Genomic DNA, 26500 nt, shown 5'->3' on the forward strand with positions numbered 1-26500 from the left:
TTGTAATCTTATTTTTTCTACATAAATTTTTGCGCGGAATTCGTTGTGATTACCAATGAAGCGACCGCCATAACATCGCAGTCAAGCCGCATGGACAGAAGAGAACAAATCCCTTTCGGTGCAGCTGATGCATCACGTGCGGTACGTCTTGTGACAGGCTGTTGTGTTGCTGGCCCGCTCGATGGGGGAACAACTCCGCAAAAACAACAGTTTGTCAAGACAGGCTAGACTACAGTAGGCTAAACAGATAATTACCTGCTCAGCAAATTTAACATGGTGATGTAATCGTTTTCTATTAAAGTTGTTTGTTGGTGTCTATCTATAGTAGCAGTTAGTCTTCTTTAGTTGATTTAATTTTCAGGGTATTCAGGTTTTGTTTTAAATTGAAATTACATTAAATTTAGTGCAGCAAACCTATCTAGATCATAGAGTTATCTCCCCCTAGAGTGATAACTACCCTAGCGTTTCCGGTGCCATCAAGGAGCGTTTAGGCCACGCCCATTTTTTGTGCTAGTCACTCGTAGTGATTGACAGAACAATAACATCAGCCATGAGAATGATCATTAATTTGCACAGTTAAGATAGTAATTATTGATCATATTAAAGAGATGATGATTATAGTTTATTACTCTAATATATGCTTATTACTTAAAGCAATTCAATACTTACATGACTTGCAAAGACGCTGAATAGACAGTGTTAAGTAAGTGAGTTAATGCAATCAGTCCGCAATCAGTTACTCATAGATAAGATAGATGGTCATACTGGGGTTGTATTACATTAGTGTGATAGAAAGCTAATTGACTGATATTAACCATGAGCTGTACTACCCGGCGTTGCCCGAGTAATAAAGAAGTCTTTGGACAGAAAATTTATTTTTACATATTATAATATACTGTATACAACACTTACCATGCTAACTTTTAAACTGTATTCCCTGGTTGCAAAGTGGAACTGTAAATGTTAGGCAACTCGTTATGAACACCTGGGGGGGTGGCAGCTCGCAACGGGGTTCGGGGCAGCACCCCGAAGCTCTAGACCTTTTAAGCATCAACAACCCTCAAAGTATGCATAAAGGCAATCAATTGTAAGCATCAAAATCTATATAAATATATTTTTTATGGTTCATAGTAGGCAAAACGTGTTTTTTATTCAACGACCAATATAAAACTCATGACACTACAAATTTCTGTAAGAGACTGACAGAACAAGAGCTATTACTTATTTATTGCAATAGCTCTAGTTCTGTCAATGTGTCGATGACACAAATATTTCATAACTGATTCTGTATCTATTTCAACATCTTTATATATGTGAAATATTAGAAGATTATTTAGCCGAGCCTGCTCCATGGTGCTCTTCGATGTTTTGATTCGCTTCAATGCAGAAAAGGATCTCTCACTCACTACATTACTGGCAGTCAAAACCAATACTAGATTAGTGAGCCTGGAAATTAGTGAAAATGCAAGTTTGGGGTCTTCACACCCTTTCTCCCCAATTAAAAGCAATAAAGTTCAGTTTATAAGCCTTAACAAAGTCTTACAAGATCACTCATTTGGTGAAATCACCACGGAGACATTAGTAGTAGAATGCTAGTAGCTAATAGATTAGTTATTGGAATTTCCAACCGGTCTTGGAATTTCCAACTTGGAAATTCCTTCACAGCCAGTAACAACCATTCTGCAGCGGTGTGAGCAGGTCACTCTCACATTCCTAGACCCTATGTTTTTGACTCAAAAGTGTGTAGTCGCTAATCTAGAAGCATTGGTGTTCAAAAGCCTGATGGAGGATCAACCAGCCAGGCTTTTTACACACTAATGTGAGCTGGTTGAGATGGAGTTGGAACATAGGCTCCAGCTTGTGAGAATGGTAGCCAGCAAATATCTTGACATCAGGATAAAGCACTACATCACAAAGCACAACAGGCTGATTGAAGAGGGAGGGAAAGGGAAGGAAAGATCAATTCTCTCATGACTGATAATTTATAAACACCAGTAATATATATATATATATATATATATATATACATGTATATATATATATATATACATGTATATATATATATACATGTATATATATATATATATATATATATATATATATACTCATGCTACAGACAGTACTGTTTCGGCTATTGAAGCCTCATCAGTGCAGCTCAGAGCTTAGGCAAGAGACACAAATCCCATTACCAATGAGAGTTGACTTCCTGCCACGAAACAACTAAGTTGCTTCACAGACTTTAAGAAAGTCAATGTGCTGGCACCAGAGTGCTCAAATCACAAAAGTGATGAGCTTTGCACAAAGGCTAGTAGTGCCGCACCTCTCACAGAGCGCTCAACCAAACCGAACTGAGGGAGCATAATACTCATGCTACAGACAGTACTGTTTCGGCTATTGAAGCCTCATCAGTGCAGCTCAGAGCTTAGGCAAGAGACACAAATCCCATTACCAATACATACATACATATATATATATATATATATATATATATATATATATATATATATATATATATATATATATATATGTATGTATGTATTGGGATGCAGTATCTGAGTATCTATCTACTGATTGCATTAACTCACTTACTTAACACTGTCTATTCAGTGTCTTTGCAAGTCATGTAAGTATTGAATTGCTTTAAATAATAAGCATATATTAGAGTAATAAACTATAATCATCATCTCTTTAATATGAGCAATAATTACTATCTTAACTGTGCAAATTAATGATCATTCTCATGGCTGATGTTATTGTTCTGTCAATCACTACGAGTGACTAGCACAAAAAAGGGGCGTGGCCTGAACGCTCCTTGATGGCACCGGAAATGCTCGTGTTGTTGAATGCACAGTTATCACTCTAGGGGGAGATAACTCTATGATCTAGATGACCACGTTCGAAACTAACTTGATGAGGTCTTGAATTCTGCCAATCTAGTATCTTTTGCTGCTGTTAAGTATCTCTTAACCTTTGAATGTTTTCGTTTCAAAAATTGAACGATCCCTCATAGGGCTTGTACCGATGAGAGGCCTTACGTGAAGTTTTTTTAGCATTTTCCTGCATTGAAAGAAAATTTTAAAAAACAGTCAAAACTGAATATTAGAAGCAAAAATCTGCCAATATTTGCTCTGTATGTTGATATTGCCATCTGTCGGAGCAAATATTCTTACAGAAATACGTTATACTTCGTTTTACAGCGCAAAAACATGTTACATACTTTGATTACATATAGCATCAAAACTAAAATATTAGATAAAATTACATAAAGCAGCTAAAAGGAAAACCTAAATTAATAAACTAATAATGAGTAAAAAGGGTTTTTATTGTTGCATCACCTTGGAGACACGAGAATGAAAATGCAGGTTTCAAAGTTCATAAGCGCATTGGTAGAGTGAGTATTAGAAATACACTGCACTCATTGGTAGAGTGAGTATTAGAAATACACTGCACTCATTGGTAGAGTGAGTATTAGAAATACACTGCACTCATTGGTAGAGTGAGTATTAGAAATACACTGCACTCATTGGTAGAGTGAGTATTAGAAATACACTGCACTCATTGGTAGAGTGAGTATTAGAAATACACTGCACTCATTGGTAGAGTGAGTATTAGAAATACACTGCACTCATTGGTAGAGTGAGTATTAGAAATACACTGCACTCATTGGTAGAGTGAGTATTAGAAATACACTGCACTCATTGGTAGAGTGAGTATTAGAAATACACTGCACTCATTGGTAGAGTGAGTATTAGAAATACACTGCACTCATTGGTAGAGTGAGTATTAGAAATACACTGCACTCATTGGTAGAGTGAGTATTAGAAATACACTGCACTCATTGGTAGAGTGAGTATTAGAAATACACTGCACTCATTGGTAGAGTGAGTATTAGAAATACACTGCACTCATTGGTAGAGTGAGTATTAGAAATACACTGCACTCATTGGTAGAGTGAGTATTAGAAATACACTGCACTCATTGGTAGAGTGAGTATTAGAAATACACTGCACTCATTGGTAGAGTGAGTATTAGAAATACACTGCACTCATTGGTAGAGTGAGTATTAGAAATACACTGCACTCATTGGTAGAGTGAGTATTAGAAATACACTGCACTCATTGGTAGAGTGAGTATTAGAAATACACTGCACTCATTGGTAGAGTGAGTATTAGAAATACACTGCACTCATTGGTAGAGTGAGTATTAGAAATACACTGCACTCATTGGTAGAGTGAGTATTAGAAATACACTGCACTCATTGGTAGAGTGAGTATTAGAAATACACTGCACTCATTGGTAGAGTGAGTATTAGAAATACACTGCACTCATTGGTAGAGTGAGTATTAGAAATACACTGCACTCATTGGTAGAGTGAGTATTAGAAATACACTGCACTCATTGGTAGAGTGAGTATTAGAAATACACTGCACTCATTGGTAGAGTGAGTATTAGAAATACACTGCACTCATTGGTAGAGTGAGTATTAGAAATACACTGCACTCATTGGTAGAGTGAGTATTAGAAATACACTGCACTCATTGGTAGAGTGAGTATTAGAAATACACTGCACTCATTGGTAGAGTGAGTATTAGAAATACACTGCACTCATTGGTAGAGTGAGTATTAGAAATACACTGCACTCATTGGTAGAGTGAGTATTAGAAATACACTGCACTCATTGGTAGAGTGAGTATTAGAAATACACTGCACTCATTGGTAGAGTGAGTATTAGAAATACACTGCACTCATTGGTAGAGTGAGTATTAGAAATACACTGCACTCATTGGTAGAGTGAGTATTAGAAATACACTGCACTCATTGGTAGAGTGAGTATTAGAAATACACTGCACTCATTGGTAGAGTGAGTATTAGAAATACACTGCACTCATTGGTAGAGTGAGTATTAGAAATACACTGCACTCATTGGTAGAGTGAGTATTAGAAATACACTGCACTCATTGGTAGAGTGAGTATTAGAAATACACTGCACTCATTGGTAGAGTGAGTATTAGAAATACACTGCACTCATTGGTAGAGTGAGTATTAGAAATACACTGCACTCATTGGTAGAGTGAGTATTAGAAATACACTGCACTCATTGGTAGAGTGAGTATTAGAAATACACTGCACTCATTGGTAGAGTGAGTATTAGAAATACACTGCACTCATTGGTAGAGTGAGTATTAGAAATACACTGCACTCATTGGTAGAGTGAGTATTAGAAATACACTGCACTCATTGGTAGAGTGAGTATTAGAAATACACTGCACTCATTGGTAGAGTGAGTATTAGAAATACACTGCACTCATTGGTAGAGTGAGTATTAGAAATACACTGCACTCATTGGTAGACTGAGTATTAGAAATACACTGCACTCATTGGTAGACTGAGTATTAGAAATACACTGCACTCATTGGTAGAGTGAGTATTAGAAATACACTGCACTCATTGGTAGAGTGAGTATTAGAAATACACTGCACTCATTGGTAGAGTGAGTATTAGAAATACACTGCACTCATTGGTAGAGTGAGTATTAGAAATACACTGCACTCATTGGTAGAGTGAGTATTAGAAATACACTGCACTCATTGGTAGACTGAGTATTAGAAATACACTGCACTCATTGGTAGACTGAGTATTAGAAATACACTGCATAAGCTCATTGGTAGAGTGAGTATTAGAAATACACTGCACTCATTGGTAGAGTGAGTATTAGAAATACACTGCACTCATTGGTAGAGTGAGTATTAGAAATACACTGCACTCATTGGTAGAGTGAGTATTAGAAATACACTGCACTCATTGGTAGACTGAGTATTAGAAATACACTGCACAAATATTTTAACTTAGTCGGGATAAGTTCAATTTAACCTAATTTACATTCTTTTCATTATTTTAGCTTTTCACAATTGTGACCCTTAAAAAATTGGGTCTTTGCATATCGAAAACTACTTTTCATGTCAACACAAACAATTACACAAATTTTGCATCGAAAGTGTTCATACATAGAGGTCAGAGGTCATTGTGACTGCATGTAGGATCCGTCTTCAAAGTATGATGGCATAGGGATTGTAACTGTAAGGATATAGTAGGCCGTCATTAGGGAGGCTTTAGCGTGTGGAGATGGGAAGGCAGCTACTGATAAGAGAGGTGGCCATTCCTACTAACCATTTAACTGGTACATGTATAGACAGTGATAGGCAGTGCATCAGATGATAACTGAGTCGTGAGTGGGCCTTGTCCACCCAGTTACAAAATGGCTAACGTCAGTAACACTATCACTTCTGCCACCAGTTTACAGTCCATAACTCCATATATTATGTATTAAAGGAAACTTGGAATTCGTGTTACAGTTTCTATTAAGTTGCCATTGCTATTACGTGGATGTATGTTTCGTTTTTGTAGTCAGCATATGAAAGAACCACAGGCTGCATTTCCCATTCTAAAGATTAAGTCAGCGCGAAATCTTAAAGACTTCAAGAGTGCAGCAAACTCTCTACCCATTGGTTAGTGCCACTTTCATTGACATATTTAAACATACCATCAGCTTGTTCACAACATTGCTTGATTGATTGCTTACCTACCGGTATATTTGGTAAAAGTCAGGGGTGATAACAGCAATATTTTATCCAGTTTGTTATAAATTTTGAGCGAACATGCGCCTGTTGTAATTCTTTTGTTGGCATTTAGGATAATCAAATATTTAACAGTTTTCCCATGCTGCAGATGCATGCTCAAAAGAATAAGTATTATCGATAGTCCAGGAATTCCTCCATTGTCAGTGTTATAACGCAGAGTTTCCAGCAGGCTGTTTATGGTATGAATGTATTGATAGCTAGTATAAGGTAAAGCAACTGCCTAGCTCAGCTGCTAACTCCTTACTGATGAGTCATCAAAATAACGCCTGGACCACTCACGACATTGCTTCAAGGTTACTGCATACTTTGAATACATATAACAATGAACCTTTGAACAAGTTTGCTCTTCTTGGAAATAGTAGGTAAGCTCCTGTTGTTGCAAGGTCACAAATACTTACAGCACATATAACGTCCTCTTTTTTGGAGGACAGGAAAACATACAACTAAAACTTTCAGTCAATACAGAAGCATAAAAATAGAAAATATTTACAACAAAATGTTGAAGCTGAGTTAACTAAAATGTAGGCTGGCGGATGCAGCTTACAAGGCAAAGTGATAGATGTTACATGCTCAGTATTTGAAAATAATTTTCTGGTTGGGGGCACCTCACTGACGGTTTAGATACGAGACCTGACGTAGTTGTGTGTTTGTGCAGATGTGAGTGACTGATGAATACCACTGGGCTGTTGGGTAGGATGTGAAGGCTGTGTGGTATCTGACCTGTTTGTGCAGATGTGAGTGACTGATGAATACCACTGGGCTGTTGGGTAGGATGTGAAGGCTGTGTGGTATCTGACCTGTTTGTGCAGATGTGAGTGACTGATGAATACCACTGGGCTGTTGGGTAGGATGTGAAGGCTGTGTGGTATCTGACCTGTTTGTGCAGATGTGAGTGACTGATGAATACCACTGGCTGTTGGGTAGGATGTCAAGGCTGTGTGGTATCTGACCTGTTTGTGCAGATGTGAGTGACTGATGAATACCACTGGGCTGTTGGGTAGGATGTGAAGGCTGTGTGGTATCTGACCTGTTTGTGCAGATGTGAGTGACTGATGAATACCACTGGGCTGTTGGGTAGGATGTGAAGGCTGTGTGGTATCTGACCTGTTTGTGCAGATGTGAGTGACTGATGAATACCACTGGGCTGTTGGGTAGGATGTGAAGGCTGTGTGGTATCTGACCTGTTTGTGCAGATGTGAGTGACTGATGAATACCACTGGGCTGTTGGGTAGGATGTTAAGGCTGTGTGGTATCTGACCCTATGTCACCGCGGTCTAAATCTTGTGCTTGCCTATATTCTACTGTCATAAAATTACGTAGGGTTCTACATGTACTTTCTGAATGCGAAAATTGCAAGGTTGTTGGGCTTCCCTGTATAGCCTCAAGAATTTTACGTTCCTTCTGAAAACTCTACCCTTGCCAATATTCACATAAAAGCTCTTGGTTGTCTCGATTCGCTGTATGATCACACCATCTACCCAATGCCGATGGCTTAGCTGGCATCAAATTCTCATAACCGCACACATTTCAATAGGCCGCCTAGCATGGCTTGTGTTAAACACATCTTGAGACTGGCACTCCCTGAAGCTTTCTCAATGAGGTTAGGATCTACAATTTGAAGTTTGAGCTGTTGCGGTATGAACTGAAGATGGTTTACTAGATTTATTGACAGTAACAGAACTGAAGGTGACAGTAATTTACTGTAGATCAGTGTAGATCGAAGATAAGCTAAGACATCGTATAATGTTTGTGTGTAAAAAGCTCGACTGTGAACTTTAAGATGTAGTAATTTTTTATTGCACCTTACAATAATAGACCATTATCTTTGGCTCTTGTTGTCGTCCTCAATAAAGGCTGTCTTTCAGATATCCACTGGTCTCTACTAGCTCATCTGCAGCTTTGGCAACAGACTTACATTGTGGTGCCATTCAAGTTTAGCTAAAATGATTCATGTTGTGGCAGTTATGGCACTTTTTGCCACATGCAAGTCATGCTCCTCTATGGTGACTCAACTTCCAGTATTTACAATAAATTATTCTTGCGCCATTCTTATTCCTGTGGGCTGGACGAGTCGGTTGTTGTATGGCATTAATACTAGCATTTTTCTTGCTACTCTTCATATCGGTAAGATGTTTTGTGGCTTCCGTCCGACGACACAACTGTACGACTTTGTTAAAATCTGCATTGCCATGTAAGTTGAACGTCTTCTCTGACTTCTGACGAGTGAATGCCACATACAATTCTGTCTATCAGAACACGATTTTGTTCGTCAGCATTTATATTGCAAGTAGATAAGAGTACGTGCAGCGCAGTTGAAAAATTGTCAAACGATTCACCTGCAAGCTATACTCTGTTATAAACATGTATTGCTCATAGTTTTCACTTGCGGTGGGAATGCCTCCTTGACATTCTCAGTTTGGAATATCTCCTGACCCTGTGGCCCAAGTACGGTTAACAGTATGGCTACTTGGATTTCTCCCCTTCTGTTAACTTCTCTGTTGCTAGCATATAAAAGTTAAATTGTTCAAGCCATTCATACCGGCTTTTACTAGTCTCACTGGGGTTGCCAGCAGTAGATATAGAGCAACTTGGAGCTCGCAAACCGTCCCCTGCCATCACTATCCATTCGTAATAACCCACACTATATAATTATGGTCCTGACACCATGTTATAATGTGGAGTGTCTAATGTACACAGATATATAAACCTAGATTGGCCAATAATAGCTATTCCCATCGTTGCCTTGTCAGACTTAAATAGCATGAGGTAACGTCATTGTATTGTACCTCATGCTTGACTGCACTGTTGTTAATAATGGAGCTAGTGGGAGAAGGTGACAAAATCACATTTATTTATATATCTATGTCATATCTATGGTTTATATATCTATGCCAATGTATCAATAAATATAATGTAGAGCCGGCTGCCTAGCTCCGCCGCTTACTCCGTACTGATGAGTCATAAAAATAACACCTGGACCACCCATACCATTGCTGCAAGGTCATGCATACCTGGGGCTAGTGCTGGGCACGAGTACTTCTTGGCCAACTCGTGTAGACTCGGCACCTTCTGTTGAGTTTTTCAGGTTTTTCGAGTATTGGGTCGGTGGTAGTGCTTGACACAGTACTTCCTGGCCAACGGGTTTTTCGGGTATCGGGTTTGTTAATACGGTTTTATGTTTAAAAGTTCCAAACATCAGACATATTTTAAAATTTACAATGCAGTTATAATTCTATTCAATATATTTATTGTTTTTTACTATTTTCTAATGACCAATATTCGTGCCTACAGCCTTAACCCTTGGAAGTTTGAACCCCAACTGTCAGTTTTCATGGCATGGTGTAGGGTGTGTCAGAATCTCAATCGGCCGGAATTCCGGCGTTCACACGTAGATTTGCCCCGATTTTAATATCGGTATCGGTGCCGATATAGGTATTAAGTATCTGAATAGGTATCGGCTGATCTTTTCTTAAAAAATCGGAAACTTCAGATACTTTTTACATATTTACACTTTTTAGTCTATTTTAGCCTGCTACACTAATAAAAAAAATCATCAGCTGCAAGTTCCTTACTTTTACCTAATGAATTCCGGGCGTGTCACATAATCTGTTTCATGTATAATATAGCCTAATAAACATCCACACAGCTGAGGAATCTTTTGGCTTTAGTCAGGACGTAATCACAAGCTACAGTATTTCCCAATTACAGCGATATGATTTATTGCAGCCAATCACGAACAAGAGAACAATGATGAGAAACAAGAATGCAGTGTAATATTTCTATTTACTAGCATTACGAAAGTAATTTGCGCGGTCGATGCATAAAGTTATCTATCTCTTTCTCTCTTGCCCCTGACGATATGATGTATCGTTTGTATCACATAAAATAACCTCAGTATGTAGTGGCTTATCGGTATTTACGCTTATCGGTATTTACACTGTCATACAGCCCACGACTAAAGAGATATTGGAAAAAAGAAAGGGTACTGATGGTTGAGAAATGCAATATTAGCAGTCAAATGGCACTGCAGTGCAATACGATAACTGCAATGGTAGCTGTAATGTACTGGGTGTGGGTGTTATTATATGCAACAAATACCGGTAGCAATAATGAAAGGAAAAGATTATATGTTTATCTCTCCCACTGCAATAGGAGAAATGCTATATTGGCCAATATTAGAAGTAAAATGCACTGATATTATTAGAATAACCAATATTATTAATATAGTAATAATATAAAACCAATGCACAATTTTGTTTACATTTCAAAACGTCATAGCTAGCAATATCAAGAAGTTGTGATATTTATATAGATTTTTAGAAAATCTGTACTACGTAGTCATTGTTCTGTAGTCATCCAAACTTATAATGATCTATTGTAATAACCTCATAAGGATCGTTAGAAAAAAATCATCGTCGTTTTCTTTACTTACACTGCGTTGGACATCAGTTGGAATACCAAAGTACTCAAAAGTGTCTAAAAATGTCAGTTACTTTGAAATCGGCAAAAATGAAACGATTTCAGTACTCCTACGTTAATTACAGAAACCTTCGGCAATTCGACAATGCTATAGACTGGTGAAATGTGCACATTATTTTTCCGTGAAATGCGCACGACTTAATCGTTCTATTCTCTGTCGCTCGGTGTTTCAATTTCCTGTCTTAACTTTTATTAAACCAAGCTTGTCAAGCGTTTTGTGAAGAAATTCGGTCAAATTAATTTGTGTATAATCCGTTCAGATGGGTAAGTTTTAAAATACTGTCGACGGTTTACAAAGACTTATTAACATATTTAAATAGGCTTATATGTGTTTTGTATCGTTAATATACTTTAACGACTCTACAAAATGATGGTTAAATTTGTTGATGAGATTTTGAAACAAGGGTTGCGATGTTGTTAATGAATAATTTTCGTAAGTTGTGTGCACATGCATTTATCATAAAAACTCTCAAACTTCGTTCCTGCTCGTTTGGTCGTGGGATGATGAACATGTGCTCAATGGTTATGATGCTATTGTAAATGTTTTTACGAGTTTTTTAAAATCATACAAACTTTTAGCCCGAATAATGATAAAGTACTGTTTTTTTCTGTTTGATGATATTTGCTGTGCGTTGCCTGACTTTTTTACTAGTGTTTCACCAAATATCATTGTATTATGAGCACATTCAGATATATATAATAAAAGTTTAAAAACTTTGGATCGTTGGACAGATTGCCAAGGGTTACTGACACGCAGTGACAAACAAGGCCAGTGTTCAAAGGGTTAACAGGCGGGTTAAACTTAAACAGTGTTTAGAGAGCAGGGTGCAGTAGACCGGGTTTTTGTGTACTCTACTCGACGGATTCGTGGAACAAAATCTGACCTCGCAAGTCAAAATACGAACTCGCAAGACCGAACTGCTCAAAATCTCTATTACCTGTTACTCGAGAGAAGATAAACCCGCGAGTTCAACGAGTTTTATTACCCATACCCAGCACTACTTGGAGCACATATAATAGTCAGCTGGTCTTCTGATACTAGATGAGCTAAAACTAAGCGTCATGGTCATCAGCAGTCGACCTGATGTGGCTGGTTCCGATGTGTACTTAACAACATTGCTTGCGCTTTGACAGCTTTGTCAATGTGTAGTGTAATGTGTAGTTACTGTTACTATCTGTAGGTGTCACAGCCTGCAACATTTCAGTTGTTTCTACACCTGAGAAGAGTTTGCAGCAGCTTTATGTAACAAGACTAGAAAAGAATCAGGAGCCTGTGGTCCTGCTAGCAACTGACATGCAGCACCCACAGGTATGCGCATTCATATACCGAGGGAGTGTTTGGTCTTTACCACTGGAGCACAAAATATAACATTGAATTATAAATTTTTCCATTTTCTGCTCCGGTTAAAATTTTTGTCAGCCCACAATGTAAACATATTTGCGCGTATTCTACCTACAGGAGATTTGGAAGGAATTCGAGGAGATTTTAGAGGCATCTCGAGATAGTATGAAAGTCACGCAAAAGGTTGTCTGGTGGAATAGAAGGCGCCAGATTGATGATAGACTTAAGGTACACAGGCTTAGTCTTCACCTTGAGTTATGGAATATGTTTCTCTTGATAGAATGTAAAAAGATGGATGGGCTAGAATCTAGTCCTACGTGGCTCTATTGGCATATATTTTATTTTGTATTTGCTCATGTTGGTTAGAATAAAATTTTAAATCCCGCTAAAGATACATTATTATGAATTTTTCAAAGGCCTCATATAACGAAATTTGAAAATTTGTCTTACTGGCTTTCTCCAAATGTTGTGTAAACATTTGAGTACCGACTACCAATTCTACCGGTCTACGGTAATTCTGTCAAGCAAACTATGTAGAATAAGGTCTTTGTATCGGCACAGTTCCGCCGCTAACCACACTAACCAGTGTCGTATAGAGACACTATACGACACTGATACTAACGATATACAGCCTCCCAAAAGCCCCGCCCACATTATGTCCGTCGCCTATCCTTGGGCAGGGCTTTATATCATTGCCCACACCGAAAACTAGTTTCTTACTACCGTAAGTAAAATAAGCAAGCTGCGTCTTTGAAAAAAGTATACATAGAGATAGAGTTTTAAGGATGAGAAGTCTTCTGCGAACCGGATTTGAACTCACATTCTCCAGTTCTGCGGACATCCATATACCGTATCCAATTCACTACAATATTCTGCAAATCATGTTTTGCATTATCTTCAACATTATTATTTTATTTTACTTTTACAAGCAAAAAATTTCAGCATAGAACTTTTATTAAAAATATTCATCAAGTCGTGGCCACTCACATAGTTTTAGCTGATACAATAAGACAAATTCATCTACTGCAGCAAACTCAAACAAAACATCATGGTTTATGCAGCACACATTCAAGTCTCTCTTCCCCCTTTTTGGCAGTTTTCACACTAACAAAGCTGCTTCGGCTGGTGGGACAACAAACATCCTGTAATCAGTAAAACAAATGCAATAAATATATGTCATTCATAGATATGTCATTCTAAAGTGTATCTACTGAAAGCTTTCAAATTGGGAGTTTAATAGATTGCGAGTGTAATTTTAAAAACGAATAAATTTTTAACAAAGGCACAAGTACGCCAAGCCAACGATTCGAAGCTTTGGTTCTGGAAGTTAAAGGTTTGCATTGATCAATCGATTTTCTTCACTTTCTTCAAGTGAGAAGTGAACATCTAAAGTCAAATCATAAATCTAATTTACCAGATAAAACAGCCACAGAAAATTTGAAGCAAATGTAGCTAGGTGAACCGATAAAAAAATATAAAACTATGATTAGTGATAACAAAAAGTTATAATTTTATTAATTAGTACATGTATTAATGAGTACTAAAATATTACCTTTAGTATATTCATCAATCTAAGTCATTGTATTGCTAGATGCTATGGATTAAAGAGAAGCCGTCAAGAACTCACTGTACATATGTATCTCGCATGCCCAGGAAATTACATTTTAGTCTCAAACAGGGAAATATAATCTGAATGTAAACTCAACAGGAAACTCTATAGGAGACTAAAGTAAAAGATAAATTTACCTCCATTCTCCGATCTTCCTCCGTAGAACTTTAACCACCTGATGCCCAGAAAACTTGGAGTCACCTTCGCAGTAACTTCACAGCAATTTTTACAATTATGTTGTTCGCCAATAAAACGTGTCAATCGAGTAATTCATCAAAGTAACGGTGTTAATTTAGTAAATATCGATGTCTATGTGGTTTAATAATAGAGTAAAATCCCTAAATTTGAGATCACAGACAACGCGTTTTACGAGTGATAACATTTATTACGACCTATATAAAAATTTTGCGCTGATGATTGGTTAATGAAGCGACCTTATACTTATCGCTCATGGTTTCTTTTCAGATGTATAATTACTAGTGACGTCACGAAGGAAGCACCCGCTGGAACGTGAGCTTTTTAAAAGAGAGCCTCATTTAAACGTATATATCTCTGGACCGGGTTGGTCTACAAAGACAAAAATGGCATCAAATTGTAGCGGATGTTTTAGCCTTTTATGGGTCTTAATTTCATTAAATCCAATTTTTTGATGTAACCACATCTTTAAATGAAGTCTGAATGCTGATCGTCATATTCTTGTGCTTTCTACAGGACTTGCTCAACAGGATGCAGAAGGAGCTAGGTGTGGCTCGTGCCGCGCTTCTCGGTTGCTATGAAGACAGTAAGTCGCGGCAGGTGGTTGACAAGTGTACGGATAGGGTCATAAGGTCACTAACAGCTGCTGGTGTGACCATGAGTCGGAGCCTTGTGAAGGTGAGTCAAGCAGACATCCCTCCTAGTTAGATTCAATCGGTTCAGTGAATATACTCGCAGGTTAGATTTAAGGTGAAGTGGTTACAGTGTAAGTCCTCGCTGAACAGGTTGGTGTTTGATACTAATATTTTTGGTACATGCCTACTATGACAAGCTCACTTAGCGCATGACGTTTTGTATTGTCCCTCATTATTATTATTGTCTATATATATATTTCTCAAAGTATGTCCGCATGTTTGTCTGCATTCCGGCTATAGCTATTATTAAAATAACTGTAGCTGGACAACAATGCTGACGCAACATCATGGAGTACCGTCATTAGAAGCCTAGCAGCTTGCTGGAATTTTCCATTGGCAATGTGCCAGGCCAATAGCTTGAAAGTTACAGTTGTTCGACAAAGTTTTAAAGTCTTTAGTTGTTTTTATTTTTCTCTTAATTTATTTTAACTACACGACACACTTCTCTCATGTTATGTAGTTTGAAAGTTAGAATGGAAAATGTTGTTATATGTTAAATACAAATCAATTTTCTGTCCAAAGACTTTTTCATTACCTGGGCAGCGCCCAGGTAATGAAAAAGTCGGTAGCACAGCTAGTTTATTAATATAATGCATTGTGAAGAGAGCGTCATTATGCGAGATCAGTTTTAATCCAATTCTGTGCTGTGTAAATGCTTTGCAAATATTGGCACGATTCTATGATAGCGCCATGGTTAAGAAAATAGTGTAATGTCGTGTCGGCCAACTGAGACTACTACTACTCAGACGCCAACTGAGTAAATTACTATCTTGAATGTAGACTATGTCGAGCTAAAACAACTGTGGGCACCTCCGAGTGGGTGTTAGAAAAGCCATGTATTGCACTTCACCAAATGGTAGTTGATGCGTTTATGATAACAAAGCTCGTCTGATGTGTTCAATAGATAATGAACCTATCTTCATAACGCAATTATTCGAAATTTAGCTTCTGTATTTATGTAAGTTTTTCTTCTATGTGTTTATATTCTGGTCTTATGAGAAATATGCGAATACATAAAATGGTATGGATGACTGGTCTTCCATTCTCTGCTGTTAACCAGATGTTGGTGAATGGAGCGGATTCCCTTAATGAGAAGGAGTTGTCCCAGTTCCTGCTGCAGCAACAGCCAGCTCTCTCCGAGGCTGTCTGTCTCAAGCTTGCTGACACGATAAAGGAGGGAGATAACGTAACGATAGACAGGAGAGCGCTGGTCATCATCTGCCTTGATAAGGTGAGTGTTCCGACACGCTTATTGGTAATCTGTAATGGCTAAGGATGCAGCTCTTGGGTTTCTTCAAGGATACTTATTGTTATTCCTTTAAGTTGTTTTAATAAGATGTTACTTTAGTTATCTTTTCTTACCTCCATCTCAGATAATAGTGTCCAATCAAATTGCTTATTTCCTTTCACCGCCGCTGCTGTCACAGGTTTAGTCATACATTGTGCGAGTGCTAGAATTACAGTAGTAGGCAGACGTCAACAACAGATCTTATAAAACTCACATAGCTTCTATGGATTGATATTGTATCAAATACTGGGCTGTGCCGATGCATAACTGATCACAGTGAAATATAACACTAGAACTACAAAAGCTTTGTTGTCGGATATTGTTACGAGAATATTATGTTTATGGATTAAAAGCTGGAAAATTCTTATAACTTGTTACCAATACAGTGTAGGTGCCTTCTTAGTGATTTGACTTATTGTGTTATCGCTTACTGCTCTACTACATATTGTAAAGTTAACCCGAGTTCTATGCGCCTGTAGGGGGCTCATTCTGTCTGCTGGGAGAGCATGCCATACATATCAGAGTCAGCTGTAACACGAATGCCGTCCATTTATGCTATCCAGTCCAGCCTCAAGGCACTCTCTGCCTTTCCAAATATATATGCTAACGGCATAGACAGTGACAAGGCCTTCTACGTCCTCAATCCTGAGGACAACCTGCCTTCTACTCAGTCTACCTTCCATCCGATCCTTTCTGGGTGTGTACGCATTTCTCTTTTCCGTTGTTACATCTTCACATAATTTCATCGACTCGATGTACCTGATCAAGCCTTTGATGATAATTAAATGCGTGAGCTTTTTGTGATTTGTTATATCTTCATTGTCTAGCAAACCTGGCAGTTTTAAGTTGAAAAAATGTATTCGCTGTTTTCCTTGTGTTTTTGCATTTCATTGTGAATTAAGGAGACAGAGTGATCTCTTATCTACATGCAGTTCAATCTACGCGTTCATGTGTATTTGTGTGTTTGCAGTAAGAAGACCTGGAAGGGAATCGTTGGGAAAAAGCCGACAGCTGAGGAATATAAGAAAGGCTTGACCTTTCATGACCTTTTCATGTATGTCTTTTCAATACCTCTTTTTATTCAATCTTGTTTTAATCGAATCGGATATCAGCCTCATCTAATATGTGTGTCCAATGTTGCTCTCCATCTCGTGTTATATCTGTCTGCAATGCTGCTGCAGATTTCTTGGTCACGGAAGTGGCTCAAAATATTTGAAGCCGCGGGAGCTATGTAAACTCAATTGTACTGCTGCCGTGCTGCTCATGGGCTGCAGCAGCGGAGCATTCGATTCGAGGGGAGAAATGGAGTCAGCAGGAATAATCTATGACTATCACATGTCAAACTGGTTGGTGATACTCTAAACATTCTTATGCGATGATAATTCTATGCGGTGTTTGCAACTTGTTCAGCAAATGATCGGTAAAATATACAATATATATTGTATATATTATATATTTAAATACCAGCTTAAACATCTGAAGCACACTTACCAGACTTATGTATTTTTGGCCGTGTCTAAAATGGTGTTCATCTATTATAATCCAACCGCCGAGCTCTTCAATTGACTATTACCACAATGAAATACAAATTAGGAATTGTTTTCTCATAAATTTTAATCGTAATCAACAAGAGAGCGCATAACTCTCCTTCTGGAATGCCACTTTATTGCTGTTCGCCAAACTGCAATACGAAATCAATTTTTATCTATATATATAATTTTCAGTATATACCATGCCATGTTTTAACAACTGAGAGATGAGCATATTATTAACAATATAGAAAGTCATGGCTCTGTAATTATATTAAAATCTTATGGTTTTTAACTTGAATATCTAGTAATTAATTGCCTCCTTAGAATGCCCATTCGTGGGAGATTGTTATAAGGAGTTCATATTCTTTAAGGACAACTTCTCCAATTTTCCCAGAAGGGGTTCCTGACCCCTTCTGTTTAGAGCAGGGGTAAGGTTCCTGACCCCTTTTGTTTAGAGCAGGGGGTAAGGTTCCTGACCCCTTCTGTTTAGAGAATTGGTTTATTGAAGGTTCATCACTGGTGAGATCTGCAATTGAATTAATCTAGTTTTACAGTGACTATCCAAAGGTTTACAGTGCTTACTGACATTAAATAACCTACAATTAATGTGTAATGGCTGCAGTAACTAGATGTGTCTTAGACATATACTGGCCTGGTGGCTAGTGAATGTTGACACATCTCAATTGGCCTCCATTGCTTAGATCGCTGCTCTACGCCCCTGCTTATGTAGCTATTCACAATTGTAAAACTGGTGAGCGACTCCATAAATGCCTAGTTACACGCTAAAAAGATGGAAAATATAATTTAGTCACATGATTTGATGTTAGTTGCTGGGTATTAGGAACGGAGGGTAACGAGGTGTGCTAGGTCAAGTGTTAGCTGGTTTATATTAGGGTCCATTTGCTTAGGGAGGTGATTGATGAGTCATCGGTAAAGTGGTGTTATACGCAACTGATGTCTGTTTTGGCAATATTTGAAAATTTTGACTGCATAGTGTTTTGCATATTTTAGAGGAGTTTTCTCCCCTGTGTTCTTAGTTCACAGCACACAACTATTAGATGATAGAATTGCTGTTAGCTCTTTTGTATGTTACACAGTCATAAGGCCCTGGCTAATATGCAGGCTCATTATTGGATCATCATTAAGTCTTTTGGTTGTAACAAATCTTTCTATTAATCTCTGAGATAGGTACATAGAGATATCAATAAATCTATGACGGTACCTGGGAGCCACCACGCGGTTTAAGTTCACGCAGAGTTTGGAAGCCACTCAGCAGATAAATAGGCCTCTTTCATTTTAGAATCGTCCGAATGAGTCGGGCTTAATGTTTGTCTGCGAGTTTTGCTGGTGGCTCAGTGGGTTGTACGATAGGATGGTGATCTTGTTGTCATTGTACAACGGTACGATGATTTCTGGATAGTAGTCGTTGTTTATATCGCCAACAGCCATAGCTCCAACTGTGCCAGGTGACGCGTCCAGTAGTGCTGTGGCTGTGTATTTCCAGCTTGTGGAGTCATTCGCCCTCAGCAGGTAGATTTTGCCATCGTCATCACCTGATAAAATTATGTCTGGTCTGCCTTTGGTTTTCCTGTAAGAAAACATTTTTGCTGCTGCATGATTTTGAATATTGAGTATTTTTATTCATATGGCATTTCAGTTTACTTAGGATGATAGAAAATACTGCAAGTTACCGCAGGTCAGGCCATGTTAGCTGGATTCCTCCTGGCGCCCCCTTTCCGGTACCGCGTTTGGCTGGAGTTAATCCACTCATTATCATGTGTTTCTTCACTGTATCCATTCTACAACAGTTATAGGAAGTGAATGCTGTACTGTGTACAACAGTTGTAGAAAGTGAATGCTATACTCTGTACAACAGTTGTAGGAAGTGAATGCTATACTCTGTACAACAGTTGCTAATCTTCATTTGCTCTGGTACACGCCGTGATTTATCATGTCTCCTTTGGAACTTTTATCTGTAAATGTTAATTCTAGCTGCGACCTCTAAAATTATAAATTTGTGTTAATTATATATACGAGAGTAGGTGTCTCTAGGAACCGTTGAGATATAGGAATTAATTTTGACAGCAGTATTTTGATAAATTTAGCATGACCCAACCAAGAAGGTAAAACATTATTGGTTTTGGTGACAGCTCTAGTGGTCTACAGTCATATCTTGACACACGAGCTTAGTGCGTTATGGGACTTAGCTTGTGTGTTAATATTCTCGTATCTCAATGCAATATTTCCTATATAAAATAACTAAATACAAATTAATACTATAGATTTAAGAATTCATTTCTATTAATTTAATTAATAGAAATTTCCATACTATGAAAAACCAATTAAAACTGGATATTGCAGAAGAAAATGTGTTTTTAATTGTTGTAATTCAGTACCTACGCTCACCAAGTAAAAAATACCTATTTTGTTGTTGAAATCTGCAATAATATGTAACATTATGTACAGCGCTGTATCGAGTTCTTACCTTCAAGACAGGCAGTGTAATGGCAGTGTGAAAAAAGACTTGATGGCAACACGTTTGGTGCGCTACACTTTTGTGACGCTACATAACATAAACTTTAAATTGACGTTAAATGAACTCAGCTTACCAAACACACTCAAAAATAAGTTTTAATCTTACACCATTCTTAATTCTAATTTTGTTTTTGTTTTCATTGCTTTTGAAAACTTGCATGCGCTCCTATTGCTTTTGCCTCACATTTATTGTCACTATTAGCCGACCTTTTTAAAATTTCTCAGGCTGATCTGAAGGGAAAGACTAAGTGATGCTGTTCTTGTAAACCCTCTCGGATAATCGGCCACCAAGCAGCTGCATCGAGAGTCATCTCGTATCTCAAATTTCTTGTATGTTAGGGCACTCGTATGTCGAGGTATGACTGCAGCGGCTGTAACTCTAATCATCTGATAGGCTATTTCTAATAACCTCTAATATGATGTCTCAGATAAGTGCATTTCTCCCACATTCTGTAGACCAGTCGATGCCTAGTGATTAAGCAAATAGTGCTGTCCATTACGTGGTATACCTGAAGTCTCCGGATGTCTCATACACAAAGACTGTACCATTCGAAGGCCTGTTATACGTGACGAGCAGTTCTGCTACTCCATCGCCATTTAGGTCGGCATGAATAACGTCAAATGTGTTGCCTACACCGCTGTCGATTATTCTTTTCTCCAGCTAAAACACAAAACGCTTGAAATCGAGACATTAGTTTTCATGGACCTCTTTGTTGATAAAAACTAGCAGAGTTACAATTATTTTAATTCTAGTTGGCAATGTTAGCCGTTGAAGTTGAATTTGAATTCGGTCTTCATTAGGGCCAATTACAGGATTAGTTGTCAGCTACCTTTTCCATAGCCCTAGATATTAGGTTTGTGACAAGGATGGGCGAAATAAAGCAACTGATACTGGTAAATATCACCTATAAACTTACATTATCACTTGTCCAAGGCTTGCTCTCATCTGTTCTCCACCATATAACCAGTGATTTGGAGAAGTAACCAGCTGTAATGATAGCTTGAACAGTCTTATGCCCCGATTTAATTTGAACCGAAATCAAGAAGGTGTCGGCTAAGCTTTTATATAGAATCGTCTTCTCCCATTTCTGGCTCCATGGTGTCGCGGTATCAGGCTGCTTAAACCATAATAGCTCTCCCTTTTGTTGACCTGAAAATAAACTGATGTATTCTTCAAAAAATACTAGAGGCTGGTTTTGTTCTTTGTACATCCTGCTAAAAAGATACGAGTGAAAAAAGGTGTGACTGAACACACTTGATCATTTGTTCTGTACTAGAAGGGAAGTCTGCGCTGCATGCACTTATTTACACTATCTTGTAACAGGATAGACCCTGAAAAAACTTTTGGTATGCTCAGTAGCATGCAGTACAAGTATGAGCTCTATGGCTGTTCATTCATAGACTGGGAAATTATGCTTTCGGCAAATAAAGTTTAGATTTGTATTTCATTATCTTCCCTAAAAAATTATTATAAAACTACGTAATTGATTTAGTGACTTCACTGGGTCCAAAAATTATAAAAATTGGATACAAAACATTAAGGTTCAGTGCAAGCAAGTTTTGGGCTGCAGTATGAAACTCATGCTATGAAAGTGCCTGCTTTTCTAGAAGAGATATTTCAATTTAAGCCTCAGACCTATTTTCAATTTTACGTTTAATTTTCTGCTGGGATATCACGTCTAATATTCTGCTGGGATATCATGTCTAATATTCTGCTGGGATATCACGTTTAATATTCTGCTGGGATATCACGTCTAATATTCTGCTGGGATATCACGTCTAATATTCTGCTGGGATATCACGTCTAATATTCTGCTGGGATATCACGTCTAATTTTCTGCTGGGATATCACGTCTAATATTCTGTTGGGATATCATGTCTAATATTCTGCTAGGATATCACGTCTAATATTCTGTTGGGATATCACATCTATCGTTCTGTTGGGATATCATGTCTAATATTCTGCTGGGATATCACGTTTAATATTCTGTTGGGATATCATGTCTAATATTTTGCTGGGATATCACGTCTAATATTCTGCTGGGATATCATGTCTAATATTCTGCTGGGATATCATGTCTAATATTCTGCTGGGATATCACGTCTAATATTCTGCTGGGATATAACGTCTAATATTCTGCTGGGATATCACGTCTAATATTCTGCTGGGATATCACGTCTAATATTCTGCTGGGATATCACGTCTAATATTCTGCTGGGATATCACGTCTAATAGCAAAGTATCTAAAGTAATCTAAAGCAAGTATTATGATCAGTCTTGATCGTTTTGCATTGAATGGATTTTCCTTTTTCCTGTTTCACTGTAAACTACTTTTGCGCTTTTGAATCAATCAGAAAAGGTAATTCTGTTTTTAATGTATTAACAACACTTGTTCTATTTCATCCTACATAGATGTGTCACTTGTTCTATTTCATCCTACATAGATGTGTCACTTGTTCTATTTCATTCTACATAGATGTGTCACTTGTTCTATTTCATCCTACATAGATGTGTCACTTGTTCTATTTCATCCTACATAGATGTGTCACTTGTTCTATTTCATTCTACATAGATGTGTCACTTGTTCTATTTCATCCTACATAGATGTGTCACTTGTTCTATTTCATCCTACATAGATGTGTCACTTGTTCTATTTCATTCTACATAGATGTGTCACTTGTTCTATTTCATCCTACATAGATGTGTCACTTGTTCTATTTCATCCTACATAGATGTGTCACTTGTTCTATTTCATCCTACATAGATGTGTCACTTGTTCTATTTCATCCTACATAGATGTGTCACTTGTTCTATTTCATCCTACATAGATGTGTCACTTGTTCTATTTCATCCTACATAGATGTGTCACTTGTTCTATTTCATCCTACATAGATGTGTCACTTGTTCTATTTCATCCTACATAGATGTGTCACTTGTTCTATTTCATTCTACATAGATGTGTCACTTGTTCTATTTCATCCTACATAGATGTGTCACTTGTTCTATTTCATTCTACATAGATGTGTCACTTGTTCTATTTCATCCTACATAGATGGGTCACTTGTTCTATTTCATCCTACATAGATGTGTCACTTGTTCTATTTCATCCTACATAGATGTGTCACTTACTCTATTTCATCCTACATAGATGTGTCAATTGTTCTATTTCATCCTATTTAGATGTGTAATCGTTATTTAATCACTCTTTCTCTTAGCTGCCGTTTGTCAAATTGTACCACAGATTAAGCCGCTTAGGACCAGAATATGCAGATCTTCTCTTAGACTCATAAGATAACCTTCTAAGTCTAATACTCTGCACACAGTTTATTGATGCTTATCACTTCTTTCTCTAACGATTCCTCCTTTTCCATAATCTGAAAACATTTTCCTATCAGTGTGGCATGAACAATATTTTCAAATTGTTTGTCGCGAGTTTTTAAAAATGAGCCAAGCACAAAACTGTTAAGTATTTTCACAATGGCGTAATCATATGTTTGGGTATTTTATGTTACGTTGTTATTCAATATCAGGTAGCTTATCTGAGCTGCCTAGAGGTCTACACGTTCTTTTCAAAAATTCACACTTTAGTGTTTTTTGGTCCAATTTTCGTAGCCTTATGTGCTCACCCCTAACCACAAGGTTCTTTTTACACTGTCCCATATTTTGCATAAATTACTCAGCCTGCTTGTGTAACCATAATTACAACTGGGATTTCAACTGATTACCTACTTAGCAAAGGCAGCACAGCTACATACCAAATATTGGTTTCTTTGCTCGGCAAGTTACGAGGTCCTCCTTTCCATCCCCGTCCATGTCGAGCCAGAGCGCTCTATGATAGAACCAGTCGCTGTCATCACCAGAAGTCAGCTGATATGCTGTTTGCATGCTCTCTTTTGTGTTGAGGTCAAACACTGTAAGCGCTCCTTTGGTCTTGCTTGGTACAAGAAATCCACTCGGTATGACAGCCATGTTGGGTCTGTTGAATACACTTTCTGCAGAATATAAAATGTTAATTTCTCTAGTGGCCAGATTTAATTGTTAGATGGAATGACTAACATCTAATAACATGCAGCTCAGTAAAGTAGGATTCTGCATCGCACCTAGCACATTAACTACCACAGTAACTACTCATAAAGGTTGAGGATAGTATCTCTTATTAAAGGCGATTACTTGTTCAACCAAATTAATTGCTCTCCTTTGTCACAAACTCTCAACATTGCTCATTATGAAAAGGAAATACATATTCCGAACCAAAGGTCTCTGCAAGTAGGTAATCATAACTTTTAGGCAAAGCTTGAATCAGTAGTTATGGCAACACTTTTTAGCTATTCCATTTTGTTGTAGTTAGTTTACCATGTCACTGCATTGATTCATGTGCAGCTGGGTAACAATAAATAACATGATTAACCTTCAGCTCCTTTTTGCAGTATTCTAACTTAGTATAAACAGTTCTATGAACAACTCTTTGAACAACTCTATGAACAATTCTATGGACAACTCTATGAACAATTCTATGAACAACTCTGTGAACAATTCTATGACCAACTCTGTGAACAACTGTATGAACAACTCTTTGAACAACTGTATAGCCAACTCAGTTAGCTCAACTTTGAACATTCGTGCGAGTTGATATGATTCAATATATTACCTGGTACCGCTCCTGGTTCATTTGGCCAGTGCAGCTTACTCGAGACTTGCTCTAAGTTGGTGTTGTCAAGTGTGTCTGGGTTGCCGATGTCTCTCACCAGGCTCACATAGTCATGAGAGAATGGAAATCCATTGAACCTCGAAATGAGGATATTTCTGCCCGCGGAAGAGCTCTCTGATAGAGTGACAAAGCCTGGCTGCTTGATTGTGAAAGAACCGAGGGTGGTTAGTTTGACATCCCCACTTACCGCAGTTAACCAAAGTGTGACTATTAGCGCTACACACTGATACATGCTGATGGAATAAACTAACGGCTAATGCTATACCTAATATATACCCCGTAGATGTGACATAACATCTGGAGGCTTATCCAGCTAATGATAAGCTCTGCACACTTCTGTGGCACAGGCCCTATTTCCATGTTGTTTTTTATACAAAAACCCGAACGCTAATGTTCGGAGACCAAAACTCTGTGGATATCTTAGCAATCATCTGAACTACTCGAAGAGATTGTGAGCCGTTTTTACCGGAAGATGTGTATTTTAGAAACATGTCGCAATGTATTAATAACGGGAGGGTTGATAGCAATAGACCCTAACATACATTTTGACTAGTCGAATCTCTATAAATTGAAGGAATGATTTTGTGAAGTTATTTTTATGGAGTCGTTTCCCCACACAGTCCATAATCTATCACCGGGCATTTTTTATTTTGTTGCGTGTTTCAGAGTTAGTCTTTTAGGACTAGGTGTTGAAACTAGCATTAATCCTACCAGCCCCTGAATTTTGCGTCTCTGTTGCTGTAATCAATGGAGACGCTCTCGCACTTGAATACAATTGTTACTATATACTTTGGTTTGTACCGAACCATATCTGCGATAGACAGTTGTATATTTGTGATAGACAGTTGTATATATGTGGTAGATGATTTGTATGTCTGTGGTAGATGAGTTGTATGTCTGTGGTCGATGAGTTGTATGTCTGTGGTAGATGAGATCTATATTTGTGGTAGATGAGTGTCATGTCTGTGGTAGATGAGTCGTATATCCGTGGTAGATGAGTTGCATGTTTGTGGTAGTTGATTTGTATGTCTGTGGTAGATGAGTGTCATGTCTGTGGTAGATGAGTTGTGTATCTGTGGTAGACAGTCGTATATCTGTGGTAGAGAGTTGTATGTTTGTGGTAGATGAGTTGTATATCTGTGGTAGATGAGTTGTATGTTTGTGGTAGACAGTTGTATATCTGTGGTAGAGAGTCGTATATCCGTAGTTGATGAGTTGTATGTCTGTGGTAGAGAGTTGTATATTTGTGGTAGACAGTTGTATATCTGTGGTAGAGAGTTGTATATCTGTGGTAGAGAGTCGTATATCTGTGGTAGATGAGTTGTACATCTGTGGTAGATGAGTTGTATGTCTGTGGTAGAGAGTTGTATATCTGTGGTAGAGAGTTGTATGTCTGTGGTAGATGAGTTGTATGTCTGTGGTAGAGAGTTGTATGTCTGTGGTAGATGAGTTGTATATATGTGGTAGATGAGGTGTGC

At 37.9% G+C, this 26500-nt stretch overlaps 2 protein-coding genes across 3 annotated transcripts in view; one reads left to right on the top strand and one right to left on the bottom strand.

Moving 5' to 3' along the window:
• The window catches only part of LOC137403600 (separin-like), a 47629-nt gene that overhangs the window by 19661 nt on the left and 1468 nt on the right, over window positions 1–26500 (top strand). Inside the window, exons 16-23 of the mRNA XM_068089569.1 lie at window positions 6406–6506; window positions 12299–12426; window positions 12577–12687; window positions 14780–14941; window positions 16019–16189; window positions 16726–16943; window positions 17217–17300; window positions 17428–17592. Of these exons, the coding sequence (XP_067945670.1) occupies window positions 6406–6506; window positions 12299–12426; window positions 12577–12687; window positions 14780–14941; window positions 16019–16189; window positions 16726–16943; window positions 17217–17300; window positions 17428–17592 (1140 nt within the window). The remainder of the gene's footprint in view (window positions 1–6405; window positions 6507–12298; window positions 12427–12576; window positions 12688–14779; window positions 14942–16018; window positions 16190–16725; window positions 16944–17216; window positions 17301–17427; window positions 17593–26500) is intronic.
• LOC137407020 (uncharacterized) lies at window positions 18870–25093 on the bottom strand. 2 transcript variants are annotated; one of them, XM_068093627.1, is made up of 6 exons: window positions 24963–25093; window positions 24070–24306; window positions 21231–21463; window positions 20823–20974; window positions 19470–19577; window positions 18870–19366 (listed from the first exon to the last, which is right to left on the bottom strand). In XM_068093627.1, exons 2-6 carry the CDS (start codon window positions 24281–24283, stop codon window positions 19075–19077), a joined length of 999 nt encoding a protein of 332 aa, XP_067949728.1. In that variant the 5' UTR covers window positions 24284–24306; window positions 24963–25093; the 3' UTR covers window positions 18870–19074. The 2 variants fall into 2 exon arrangements, with proteins under 2 accessions (XP_067949728.1, XP_067949734.1); XM_068093633.1 differs by having other exon boundaries at window positions 18872–19366; window positions 24070–24290; window positions 24963–25022.

This window comes from Watersipora subatra, chromosome 1, assembly GCF_963576615.1.
Source record: "Watersipora subatra chromosome 1, tzWatSuba1.1, whole genome shotgun sequence".
Taxonomy (NCBI): Eukaryota; Metazoa; Bryozoa; class Gymnolaemata; order Cheilostomatida; family Watersiporidae; genus Watersipora; species Watersipora subatra.

Excerpts from the sequence above, each read along its gene's own strand:
- LOC137407020 (XM_068093627.1), bottom strand. The coding sequence starts at position 24,283 with ATGGCTGTCATACCGAGTGGATTTCTTGTACCAAGCAAGACCAAAGGA. Across the intron at positions 21,464-24,069 it reads AGCAAAGAAACCAATATTTG|GTCAACAAAAGGGAGAGCTA; the intron begins GTATGTAGCTGT and ends GTTTATTTTCAG. Across the intron at positions 20,975-21,230 it reads AGCCTTGGACAAGTGATAAT|CTGGAGAAAAGAATAATCGA; the intron begins GTAAGTTTATAG and ends TTTGTGTTTTAG.